This window comes from Ascaphus truei, chromosome 9, assembly GCF_040206685.1.
Source record: "Ascaphus truei isolate aAscTru1 chromosome 9, aAscTru1.hap1, whole genome shotgun sequence".
In the NCBI taxonomy this organism is placed as follows: domain Eukaryota; kingdom Metazoa; phylum Chordata; class Amphibia; order Anura; family Ascaphidae; genus Ascaphus; species Ascaphus truei.
The window spans coordinates 58,708,009-58,721,764 of NC_134491.1; the positions used below are offsets into that span (position 1 = coordinate 58,708,009).

The 13,756-nt window shown below is 42.6% G+C and overlaps 1 protein-coding gene across 1 annotated transcript in view; it reads right to left on the reverse strand.

Moving 5' to 3' along the window:
• Positions 1-1,138: 1,138 nt before the first annotated feature.
• LOC142503114 (galectin-3-like) overlaps positions 1,139-13,756 on the reverse strand; it is a 506,920-nt gene continuing 494,302 nt past the window's right edge. Inside the window, exons 2-7 of the mRNA XM_075615126.1 lie at positions 10,969-10,990; positions 10,043-10,094; positions 8,507-8,528; positions 7,658-7,746; positions 5,091-5,253; positions 1,139-1,347 (exon numbers count right to left, since the gene is read on the reverse strand). Of these exons, the coding sequence (XP_075471241.1) occupies positions 1,192-1,347; positions 5,091-5,253; positions 7,658-7,746; positions 8,507-8,528; positions 10,043-10,083 (471 nt within the window). The 5' untranslated portion in view covers positions 10,084-10,094; positions 10,969-10,990 and the 3' untranslated portion in view covers positions 1,139-1,191. The remainder of the gene's footprint in view (positions 1,348-5,090; positions 5,254-7,657; positions 7,747-8,506; positions 8,529-10,042; positions 10,095-10,968; positions 10,991-13,756) is intronic.

A 13,756-nucleotide genomic window follows, 5' to 3' on the forward strand; every position in this document is an offset into this window, starting at 1 on the left:
CATCTACTAATGTACAAGTCTTAAAATAGCAATAATATGGAAACAATACATTTGTAATAAAAGATGTTCAACGATATACACATAACCAATATTATGAACTTAACAACATTTTGTGAAGGTCAATTGAAAATCATCATTGAGACATCTTGGTATAAGAATTTTCCATGGGAAATTCCAGATGGCCTCTCCTTGCAAAAGTATTTATTTTATGTATTTATTTATAAAATGTTTTACGAGGAAGTAATACAGTGAGAGCTACCTCTCGTTTTCAAGTATGTCCTGGGCACAGAGTTATGATGACAAATACATAGTTACATAAGTGAACAGGGTATACATTAAATACAATACAATATGTTAGCGTGTGTTTCTGTCTGTGTAAGTATATGTATGTAAGTGTGTGTGCCTGTATTAGAAATATTCTTGCTTTTGATGCGTCTGCAAGCAGGAATTGGTGCAGTGTGTCGAAGCAAAGTTTTGTCTTTGCGCTGATGCATAGCTACTAAAGATGTGCAAAACTTTCCCCCATAGTCACAAACCTTGCAAGATTTTCCTGTTGGGGTTTGCAAGCGATTCTCCGAGCATTGAGCATTGCAATTTCGCTAACATGCTAATTTACTAAATTCTCGAAAATCTCTAGATTTGCTTACTGCTGACACTAAGTAGGGCCCATACACTATGTTTCGCTCACTGCCTGGCGATATTTTGCTGAACGCTTGCCGCAAATAACTATATCACTTGTGAGCACAGTCCGTGCTCACAGACCGCTGGTCTACAGCCCTGCTTTTCCCCATTATCTCTTAGCATGCAATGCTTCCACTGCAGCCAGGGATTCTGGGAAATGGCATGCAAATGAGCATGAATACATAATCTTAAAGATTGCAAATTATAAGCCTCATTTTGCAATAACATCAGCCCATGAGGCTCGGCCAAACATTTTGCCAGATAGCAAAATTGGCCGAAAAACTCCCCCCACTAAAAATGTCGTGACTGCATTTTGGGTACTTTCACACACAAATAACCAGGTGGGCACAGTTTTGTGGAGAGCACATACTGAGCCACCTAATAAGCGCCTTCAAGACATGATTGCAAATTACAGTATTACCTAAAGAAAGAAAAAGACCATCCACCCAAACACGTCGACTCTTTAGAAATGTTTATTCTTTAAGCACATATTGCTTGGCACTTCCAAAATTACATTGCAGAGAGACTCATCTGTTTCAGTGTAATGTCACCAACGACCTCGATATATTTAATGTTGCTGAGAGGATGCATACGTGCCTTGAATTGCACCAAAAATTTACCATTCAGAAAAACCTTGAAATATTGCTCCTCACATTGTATCCCAAGCTGAAAGGTAATAAAATATCAGCATGAACAGTGTTAATGTCAATATCATTAATACAATTAAAACATGAAATCCTACAGTACACACTCACGAAGAATAAAAAGAAATTCCTATGGATGCCACCAAACGGCCGAGTACCAGGTTGAGTTATGAGTTGCTTATGACTTGGCTTCTATTACAGAACGTGAAATATAGTTCAAATAAGGTATATAATAGCAAAAATATATTCAAATGTGAGTGTTAATGTGATCTCTTAGTGATGAACAAGATGACAGAAATAATTTACTAGCTAATATCAGGTAGACCCCTGGTTAACTGGTTTCCCTGTGGCACGTGACGGAGTCACTGTCTGCACAGGTTGGAAAGAGTTTGCAGAGTATGTTCCAGCATGCAAGCAGTTAACCTCCCCTGGAGAGGCTAGATGCAGATGGCGCTAATTAAGCAGACCTGAATGAACTGGGCTTTAAAGGCAGGAAGGAAGCGGTCACAAAGAGAGCTTGTTTTTCCCCAGGAGGGTAGCGAGACTTCTCCCCAACCAGGAGGAAGAGCTGATTGGTACAGTTGCCCAGGCCTGCTGGATGCAGGGCTAGCTGGGACTGCCTGGAATGCACACCCAGGACAAGACTCCATAAAACGGAAATCCTGCTGGATGTGGGGTTTGACTACAAGGAACCGGTGTTCCATAGACTGATGAGGGAGCAGCACTGTCCTGTCCAGATTGTTGTGTCCAGAGGGATTGCCTGGACTCTCCCGAGACCGAGTTCCCACAACAACAGATATGGACTTTGATATTGTCATTTATATTATCTCTCTAAACGTGTGTTTTGGGGCTGGTGACTGGCTTATCTGGCCAGCTAGTTAGAGAGGGACCTGCTGTGTAGTCAGTCTCCCAAAGTGGAGGGGGTTTTTATTTTATGGTTTGGTTTTCTTAAAGGGACCATGTGCCTTATGTTTAGTTGTTATTGTAGAGAATAAATCACTGCAGAGACAGTTGTTTCAACTGTAAAAGGGCTGTTCTAGAGAGGGTGCGCTTGCTGCGTCGTGCTCCTGCGCACACACTATATTACGGGCCTAAGAGTCTTACTGACCCTGCCGCGAGGTCATCCTGCCATACACACTGCTGCTAGTATGTGGTTATAGATGTGGAAACTGAGATTGAGTATACAAATCTACAGCAGTGTCTGTCAATAAACTGAGTTAATCACAGACGTCTTTCTGTGTCTGGTTACAATTTGTTCTAATGTTTGGAGCCATTCACTGGAGATAATGCAGCAGTGAAATTATTGCTACAATGATGGGAGTACACATACACCTAGAGTAGAAGTAGCCCGATATGAGTAAGTCACTGAATAACTGAAAATATTATATGTACACAATATGGTGATACTGTAGCTACACAAAACCTGAATAAATGTATACTTCTACCACAACAAGTTTAACTCCAATACGACAACTACTGGAGTTTTACCGTTTCCTGCGGGAAACAATGAGTTAATAACCTCAGTTCACTAACTGAACACTCTACTAAAAAAGGGCCTGGCTGGGGGGGCGTCCATAAGCCTTGAGAAATCATAACTCAAGTGAAACGTACGTCGGCTGTTTATGATGTCATTTCTGAGAGCGCCACTGATAATGGTGTCTGCACACACCTCGCTCTCGTTCACATAATTGAAGTTATAAGTAACTCACAATTCAACCTGGTATTAGGGAGTTTAGTGCCATCTATAGGGTTTCTTTTTGTTCTCGGTGATTATATCCAGTGATCATATCCCTTTTTTGTGCACCTCCCACTTATATGCATTCAATAATATGCTGGCTGAGCAAGGGTTTCTGTGTTGTTGTTAATGAAATACTACAGTTCCGAATCACCAAGTAATATAATAGTTTAGGAACACATTTTTCTAAATATGTTTTTATTTGATGGATTTACTGATGAAGCCAAGGGAAATAAACTTCAGAGTAACAAGCTTCTATTGGCAAATGCAAAGTTATTTGTGATTTTAGGTTAATAACTGCTTCTGATGGCTTAATCCAGAGGTGCTTAACTCCAGTCCTCAAGCCCGACAAAGGGCAGCCTCAGGCTTTGTGGGGCCCAAGGTAACATGCTGCCAGCAGGACCCCCCTGTTAAAAAAAGAGAGAGACACACATACCTAGACGAGTAGCCCTCTTCCTGCATCGTCACGGCGGTATCAAGTCACGACGTCATGTTGCCATGACAACGCACATCACGGCGTCATGTGACATCACATTGTTATGGCAACGTGACACTGCAGGAGGCGGCCCGCTGCAGAGAAGATAAGAGGGGACACACACCACCCAGACACCCCTACCTATCTGCCGGTGCGGAGGCCCCGCGCTTCCTCCTCACCCTCCTGTCAGCGCCGGGATCCAAATTCACATCAGTGGGAGGGAGCTGGAGGAGGGGGGGCCCCCACGCTCCTTTCTCCAGAGCCCCCCTCTGGTGGGTGAAAGTTGGATCCTGGCGCCGAAAGCAGGGAGAGGACAGAGAGGCCTCTGGAGGCGCGGGGCGCTAGGCGGCAGCCGTGCTCGCCTTTCCCTAAGGCTGGCCCTGCCCCCCCCCCCCAACAGGTCAGGTTTTCAGGATATCTTTACTTGAGCATATGTGGCCCAATCAGTCCCTGCTTCAGCACCAGTGGCTCAATCAGTCCCTGCTTCAGCACCAGTGGCTCAATCAGAAGCTCAGTCTTTGACTGAGCCTCTGTTTCAGCTACATGTTCTGAAGCAGGGATATGTTGAAAACCTGACCTGTTGGGGACGGGGGGGAAGGAGCTTGAGGACTGAATTTGAGCACCACTGGCTTAATCTGCTGTTGGAACGATACAAGCCCATCCCTCCCCCATTCTCTCTCTTCTCTACTTAGGGGCTTATTTTGTATCCACCAAAGAAGCTAATTAGGCCTCATAGGCCAAGATTCTCACTGTGAGATTGCCCGCTCCGTGTGCGATGTGACCCAGAAGCCCCACTGACTCCATGACAGATCTCACGGATTGGTGATCTCGCAGCTAAGAGAATATCGCCCTAAATATTTTACACAGAGTGGAGAGGAAGAGAACAAGCTAATGAGACATTAATACACTGAAACCAATATCATATATCAGCGGTGCACAACGTGGGGGCGCGAGAATCTCTAGGGGCGTCAGGCCTCCGTAACTCTCTTACCTGGTCTCTGCTCGATCTTCGGCAATGCGGTATCAAATTACACCGCGGGGTCATGTGACGTCACGCGTCGCCATGGCAATGCGCGTTAAATGACGTGGCGGGTCACGTGACGTCACATGACCCGTGACGTCATTTGACGCCGAGTCTTAGGAAAGGGGGGTGCAGGGGGGGCGCAGCTCAAGAAGTTTGCACCTCTGTCATATATATGACACCATCAGTGTATCAATGTGTGTTTACTGAGTGCATCAGTGTATCAATTTGTGTGTGTTCAATGAGTGCATCAGCGTGTAGTATGAGTGTATCAGTGTATCAAATCTGTGTACTATGAGTGTATCAGTGTATACATCGCTGCCTTTTTTCTCTCTAGGACCAAGTCAAATATTTTGCCGATTTCCATGTAACCTTTCGTATTGTATAATTCTTGTATACTGTACATAAATGTAACATTTTAAGATTGCATTTTGCCTATTAGAAAACACCTCTTCCTCCCCGGACATAGTAGTTTCATGTGGTCGTTTTTATTTCCCCTTCAGCACAATATAAGAATTGATTATTACTAGTTACCTTAAATGTGTCCCCAATCTTTATAGGATTATACTTCAAAGACTCTTCTTTTTGCCAGCCACCGTTGAGTAGAGTGTTTAAAGCTATTTTTGGGGATTTGAAGAAGCGTGGGTCGAAATGAAAAAACAATGTTTTTTTGTCCCTTGCAAAGTTAACTGTAAACCTGTGAAGGAGATGAATGAATTATTGTGAATGTGACGGCCAGGGGCATACAATCCATATAGAAATATACAGAATCAGACAGTGTCAGCAGTATCTATTACAGTATATGTTTAGACATAAAAATATATTCCACTCAATGCTTGTGTAACTAAAAAAAACCCTATATGAATTGTGTATTAAAAATTAATACATGGTAAGAGCGACCCCTAATGAATTAATAACAGTATACATAGGTTACACAAATTCAGCCAGCGCGCATGCCAATGACAATAATTGATACACGATGTACAATGGAATAAATTTACCATGAATAGGAGGCACAATGAAAAACGTCCAAAATGTGCAAAAATAAGGAAAATATCCAGTAATGTTATGGGTATGCAGCTTACTTCGCCGGATCCAACCCTCGGGTCCGGATAGAAACTACAGAAAATAAAAAAGCGCAAAGCCCATAGTGTAGATAGTTTAATAATAGATGAGAGAAAACGGTTAAAAATCACTGACGTTGATATCAGGCACATAAATATGTGTGAAAGTCTGTGGAGAAGGATCCGCTGAAACAGACGCAGCTTCCTTGCTCTCCTGTCGGGGGATCTCCTCCAATCTGTGTAGTCTTCCCCAGGGTGACCGGTGTGGTCCCGCTTCTGCGTCACGTGTCGTGACGTCAACGCGTTGCGACCTCACGTTGTCCTTCGGGGGTTGGTCTCAGACTGAAGCTCACTCCCCCACTGGATACCACAAGCAAGCTCCGAGCACTCCAACGGAGCTTCTAATTAGGCAACCTTAGTAGACACAGCCCTACGCGTTTCGAGGATAGATTCCTCTTCGTCAGGGACACTGTGTCTACAAGGGTGCCGTAGTCTCTATATACAGTGTTACCTTGCTCCTGTCCACCAATGAGAACGATTGGAACATTAATCCAATCGCGTATGTTTAGGATAAGGGACATTACATCAGAAATGTCAACAATAAAAGTTCTAAGTGGGACAGGACCAAGAGTAATTGCAACATAATGTGCTAAAGTTCAATTATTAAAATTGGATTGAAACTAGAAAACTAGTGGGAGATAATAGCTAATAGTGGAAGATAGTTGATATAAAAAAGGACCATAATATCTGCAAGTGAATCTAAAAGGGGAATACTCGATGAACTTTCTAATTTATTGGTGATCATTATGAAGGGCTAGCATTGTAGAAATCAACAATTGAGGTAGAATATTATAGCACATTAGGGTGCAAGACAGCACACTAGTTTTCTAGTTTAATGTTCCAATCGTTCTCATTGGTGGACAGGAGCAAGGTAACACTGTATATAGAGACTACGGCACCCTTGTAGACACAGTTCCCCTGACGAAGAGGAATCTATCCTCGAAACGCGTAGGGCTGTGTCTACTAAGGTTGCCTAATTAGAAGCTCCGTTGGAGTGCTCGGAGCTTGCTTGTGGTATCCAGTGGGGGAGTGAGCGTCAGTCTGAGACCAACCCCCGAAGGACAACGTGAGGTCACAACGCGTTGACGACACGTGACGCAGAAGCGGGACCACACCGGTCACCCTGGGGAAGACTACACAGATTGGAGGAGATCCCCCGACAGGAGAGCAAGGAAGCTGCGTCTGTTTCAGCGGATCCTTCTCCACAGACTATCACACATATTTATGTGCCTGATATCAACTTACGCTTGTAAGTGATTTTTAACCGTTTTCTCTCATCTATTATTAAACTATCTACACTATGGGCTTTGCGCTTTTTTATTTTCTCTATTTTCAGTATATGTTTAGGCCTGTGTGTATCTTTGTGTGTGTGTGTGTGTGTGTGTGTGTGTGTGTGTGTGTGTGTGTGTGTGTGTGTGTGTGTGTGTGTGTGTGTGTGTGTGTGTGTGTGGCCATTTTGTGAAAATATTTTTTTTAACCTATATAATGAAACATCCATGTTGCATCAAATACATTTGTTGATGTATCGCATCTTAATACTTAAGAGAATAGCGCCTTTTAGCTCTGGGGACCACCTGCTTCCCGTCTATGTAATAATAAGGGGGGGGGAGGAAATGGAGCTGTGAAAGGGGGGGAGAAATCTGACATGTGAACGTGTGGGGGGGGGGGGGGGACGCAGCTGTGAAGGGGGGGGGAGCAGAAAGCGAGGGGGAGCGGGAAAATTAAATCCCGGGAAACGCCGGGTATATCAGCTAGTGTAATATAACAATGTAATTATGTACCCTAACCTCATTTACACCCTTTGCTACAGGGGACGTGAAACCATATATATTTAGTTCTAGGGTTCTGTTTTGCTTTCATGAGGAAATTTTGGGTGCGTTAAGAAGAAATTCACTTGGTCCTATTCAAATATGCAGCATCAATTACAGTTTTTGGAAAACGTGACCCAAGAAATAACACATACAAGTATTTATTCACCTTTTGGCATTTTTGTTCACTTGTCCAATTACTGTTACTAAGGTGTGAGGAATAAATCCTGAGTCGAGTTTATACACAAAGGGCATTTTCTGTAAATAAATAAATATTAACATGAGTTTCAAATTGAGAAATCAGTTTTGATCCTTCTCATGTTACATTTAATTTCTTATGAATATGACAAGTGGGACAGGGATGTGGGAAGTAATCCTTGATACTCTATGATTTGGGAAATGTTAATGTCATATGCGCAAACCTGGATCTTTCTCCAATGACATTATAAGCACTGAATTCCTTGCTATATCTAAATAAACGATTTAGTTTAAACGTACTTTATCAGAAGCCCTTTAGCTTCAGTTAATATTTGCAGATCACACGATTGAACGGAATCGCAATTGTATTTTCAGCTGAGTTATGAAAACAATGAATATAATTAAAATTGATCGTCTAACGTTTAGATATCAAGAAGAAAGAGTTATTAGTGAGGAGCCGGACATCAGGCTGGTTAATGTAAAGGACTTAACTGTCCCTGGAAAGTTGGTTGCCACGAACTATCTAGTCAATCTTACACAGCGCAATGCATGGGTGAAACAACGAGGTTTCTAATCAGATATTGAAGGAAATACAACGAAGAATGGAATTAAATCAGTAATCCCCTATCAAGCAATTCTGGGGTTAATTTGATGTTTTGAGCTGTTTCTGTCTTGTGCCTCTAAGCGTCAATTTATCTAAGTACTTTGCACCTGTTTTGCCTTATGTCACAGATTGCGATACTACTACCATTATTATTATTATCATGTATGTGTCTGTCATTTTTGGCCCAATGTATTGTGGTAAATTAAGATAACTTACATATTCTGCACTTGCCACCATCCTATAACAAAAAAAACATATAACAATAATTAGTATGTATTCTAAAACTGTACGTTTTGTATTATCTGTAATTTGTATGTATGTATATCTTAATATGTATGTATGTATTTCTTAATTTATATAGGGCCATCCATGTACATAGCGCTTCCCAGCAGTAATACACGTGACATAATAATATAACACATTATGGGAATAAGTGCTTTGGCATAAAAGTAACATTAGGAAAAGTCCCTGTCCTGAGGAGCTTACAATCTAAGTGGTAAGTAGGGACAACTTACAGAGACAGTAGGAGGGTCTTATGGTAAGTGCGTCTGCAAGGGGCACTGTAAATGCATATGAGCCATATAGTACTAGCCATGGGACTTATACTATGGAGCTACAGTACTCATGGTTCTTTAAAGAAGCGAGTTTTAAGATGGTCCTTAAGGATGCAGAGAGAGGGTGCTAGTTGGATATAAGGGGGAAGGATATTCCAGAGGTGTGGGACAGTGAGAGGTTTTAGGTTTGAGTTGGCTTTAGATACAAAAAGGGTAGAGAGAAGACATCCTTAGGCAGAACGAAAGAGTTGGGCAGGTGAGAGAGGGAAGAAGCGAGAGGCAGGAATGCAGAATGGGTGCAAGTATTTTATAACCATTCATTGTTAAGATGTAAAAGTACCAGGGAAATCTGAAAAAAATAATCTGGTGCCGTATTTTTGCCCTAATACCATGTCTATTAAATTTAAAGGCATAAATCACTAATATTTAACTATTAAACCTGCCACTTTCACTAGGTTACTTTAATAATACGAAATATATAAGATATTTGATTCAAGATGGGACTGCCCTAATTAATCACAAGATGACTTTCATTCATTTTGGCCGGGACGTAGCATCTGTATATGAATAGGAATGATATACAGTACTACGCGATACAGCCAATATGCAAAAAATACATTATCTGATGGATGGATAATTTGAAGCCTTTTTAGTCCAATCAAATACATAGAAAGAAATGTGTCACTTGTATGTGATGCTGTTTTAATGGACCAACAAAATATTATAATTGACGTTAAAGGACATTAGGAGTATTTTCTCATTATCTCTGACTTGATGAAGAGGGAATATTGGCTTTAGGAAGTTTGTCAATATAAGATTTTGTTATTCCATTAAAAAAAGTATCTCAAATATCACAGGAGTTGATACAGTTCTGTATATTTGATGCAAGCAGAAACCAGACACCAAGGGTAACTGTCCTCAGCTTGTACATACAGTAGCACTTATCTCAAATACATTCTTCCAAGAGTTTACTTCTGCAACGTGAATCTCTTTACTTTGTATCAATATAGTTCTGACATTAAGAGCCCTATTTATAAAGCAGTGCTAAGCCGTGCGGCACCTACAGCCCATTCAAATCAACGGAGTGTAATGTCCCCCATGGCTTAGCACTGACTATTAAATAACAAAGTTAAATAATGTTATAGATAAGAAACTCCTGGCTAGTAGCATTGTAGAGGTCTGTATCGTTTTGACTTACTGTGCAACAAGGAAAACAAGAAATATCACAGATGATCGCATGGTGACAGGATCTGCAATGCAGAAGGGAGATATAACATGAAACAATTGGGTTTTCTTTTCTGATGACACTTTTCATATGTAATTGATACTATTATAACCACTGCATTTTGGTTCAGCAACCTAGCACTAGGGAGAGTCACTTTTCTGATGAAAACATGAGTGTAAAGGGAGGTCTGGGAATTGTGTAGGACAATAAGGTGCATTTTTATTTATCATGAAATAAATACACACACACACACACACACACACACACACACACACACACACACACGTATGTGTATATTTACCAGATTGGGGTCCAGCAAAAAAAAAAAGGGACAGCACACTGCATGTAGTCTTCAGACTAAAAACTGTATTTTATCACAGGGCACTGCAACCAACGTTTCGGTCACCCAGAGGGACCATCATCAGGGTTGTGCACTGGGTGACTGAAACGTTGGTTGCAGTGCCCTGTGATTCAATACAGTTTTTGTCTGAAGACTACATGCAGTGTGCTGTCTCTTTTTTTGCTGGACCCCAATCTGGTAAATATACTTTTTGTCTATTCATATGGGATAAGCATCTGTTTTTGCCTGGTTAGTAGTGTGCCAACTGTCTTCTCTTTTATATATATATATATATATATATATATATATATATATATATATATATATATATATATATATACATACATACATACATACACACATATATATATACATACACACATATATACACATACACACATATATACACATAGACACATATATACACATACACATATATACTGGAGGAGGTGGGTGACTGACTCCATCTTGAAAATACATTTATTTCAGCCAGTGTTATATACAGTATAAAGAGCATTTGTTCAGCATTACTAAATAACTCCTTTTGAAGATCTCATACCTGGGTAACTGCAATGTGTTTCAGGCTCCAAGTGAATTAATCAGCCATAAAGGAGGTAATTTATATGGTTAAATAGTCATTAATTATACCTCATGCAACACTCATACTCACTAATTTATTTCCAACTTCATTTACTTTGGCTTACTTCACACGCTTTAGCGTGACTGGTGTGAAGTGTGGCAGCTTGCCCAAACTGGGTGTTGTTTTTGCCCAGCAGTGGAACTGTACCATTAGAAAATGAAGTAATTGTTTAGGGCTACACACAATTGGGTTTATTCTGTAAGCTCAGAAAGCCCCGTTGAAGTTAGTGGGGCTTTCCGTGCCCACCTCACAGATTGGCGCTTTCTGAGCTCATAGAATAAGTCCCAAATGAGTCCTATTTATTGGGAAGCACTGAAGTCCGAATGATGAATTTGAAATGTAACTGATGTTTGGCTCCGGACACTCCAGTGTTAATAACCAGGTGGTGGTGAGCAGTCGCTGGCGGGCGGTGGGTGCAGGGGGAGGCGGTGAACCGCCTGCACGGATCGCTTGCCTTTCCTCCCTCACCCCCCCCCCCAGTCACTCACATCCGTCGCTGCCCCTGCTCTCCACTGTGTGAGTGCATCAGTGTGTGTGTATCAATGACTGTGTGTGTGTGTCTGTATCAGTGACTGTGTGTGTCTGTATCCTTGACTGTGTGTGTGTGTGTGTATCAGTGACTGTGTGTGTGTATCAGTGACTGTGTGTGTGTGTGTGTGTGTGTATATCAGTGGTTGTGTGTGTGTGTGTGTGTGTGTGTGTGTGTGTGTGTGTGTGTGTGTGTGTGTGTGTGTGTGTGTTTGTGTATCAGTGACTGTGTGTGTATCAGTGACTGTGTGTGTATCAGTGACTGTGTGTGTGTGTATCAGTGACTGTGTGTGTGTATCAGTGACTTTGGTGTGTATCAGTGACAGTGTGTGTATCAGAGTGTGTATCAGTGTGTGTGTGTGTGTGTGAGAAAGGGAGTGTGTGCGAGAGAGGGAGTGTGTGCGAGGGAGTGTGTGAGAGAGAGTGTGAGAGAGGGAGAGTGTGAGAGAGGGAGAGTGTGAGAGAGGGAGAGTGTGAGAGAGGGAGAGTGTGAGAGAGGGAGAGTGTGAGAGTGTGAGAGTGAGAGAGTGTGAGAGTGAGAGAGTGTGAGAGTGAGAGAGTGTGAGAGTGAGAGAGTGTGAGAGTGAGAGAGTGTGAGAGTGAGAGAGTGTGAGAGTGAGAGAGTGAGAGAGTGAGAGAGTGAGAGAGTGAGAGAGTGTGAGAGTGAGAGAGTGAGAGTGAGAGAGTGTGAGAGTGCGAGAGTGTGAGTGCGAGAGAGAGAGTGTGTGCGAGAGAGAGAGTGTGTGCGAGAGAGAGAGTGTGTGCGAGAGAGAGAGTGTGCGAGAGAGAGTGCGAGAGAGAGTGCGAGAGAGAGAGAGTGCGAGAGAGTGCGAGAGAGTGCGAGAGAGAGAGAGAAGAGTGCGAGAGAGAGTGCGAGAGAGAGAGAGAGTGCGAGAGAGAGAGAGTGCGAGAGAGAGAGAGAGAGTGCGAGAGAGAGAGAGTGCGAGAGAGAGAGAGAGAGTGCGAGAGAGAGAGAGAGTGCGAGAGAGAGAGAGTGCGAGAGAGAGAGAGAGTGCGAGAGAGAGAGAGATTGCGAGAGAGAGAGAGAGTGCGAGAGAGAGAGAGAGTGCGAGAGAGAGAGAGAGTGCGAGAGAGAGAGAGAGTGCGAGAGAGAGTGCGAGAGAGAGTGCGAGAGAGAGTGCGAGAGAGAGTGCGAGAGAGAGAGAGAGTGCGAGAGAGAGAGAGAGTGCGAGAGAGAGAGAGAGTGCGAGAGAGAGAGTGCGAGAGAGAGAGAGCGCGAGAGAGTGAGCGCGAGAGAGTGAGCGCGAGAGAGAGTGTGCCTGAGAGAGAGAGTGTGCGAGAGAGTGTGTCTGAGAGAGAGAGTGTGTGTGTGTCTGAGTGAGAGAGAGAGAGTGTGTGTCTGAGAGAGACACCAACTGCGCACTGCAACTGTTAGGTATGTATATACAACTTTGTTTTTACTTTAGGTGCCGCGGGAAAATCCGGATCGCCTTGGGGAGCCTTGATCCGAAAAAGTTTGGGAACCACTGGTCTAACGCCTTGCTCCTTAATGTTGGGGCACTGTTACTAGAGAGAACATAGAATTAATTGACAATAGTGACAAAGATGTGTACTAGATACTGACACTGGCTGCACCTTGGCTATTTTTCCGTTTGGGTGTGTGGCCTGATGAACCATCATTCATTTTTTTGATGTTAAACAATCCATTACTATTCTCGTTATCAAACATACAAATACACATTTATATTATTATTGAGGAGTCTAGTGCAGGGGTAGCCAACTCCCGTCCTTAAGGTCATGTTTTCAGGATATCCCTGCTACAGCAAAGGTGGTGCAGTCTTTGACTGAGCTACCTGTGCTGAAGCAGGGATATCCTGAAAACCTGAACTGTTCATAGCTCTCGAGGACTGGAGTTGGCCATCCCCTGGTCTAGTGTCTACAATTATTTTCCTTTGTTATGGCAAATTCATGCATATATGTCATTTAGTAGCTGAACAGGGAAGGGAGGGGAGGAGGGAGGCTTCACTCCAACTACGAATGTAGTATAAAACCTTCTAGAATTGAATGGAGGTGCCACCTGAGGATCAAAATGCAATTAGCTAAGGAATAGGTAAAGAGAGAGAGAGAGAACAGGGGCCCTCTTTGTTGGTGCCCACCCTAAAAAGTAAGGAAAGTGGCCATATAGGTTATAGGCCAACAACATCAAATTAGAAGAAAA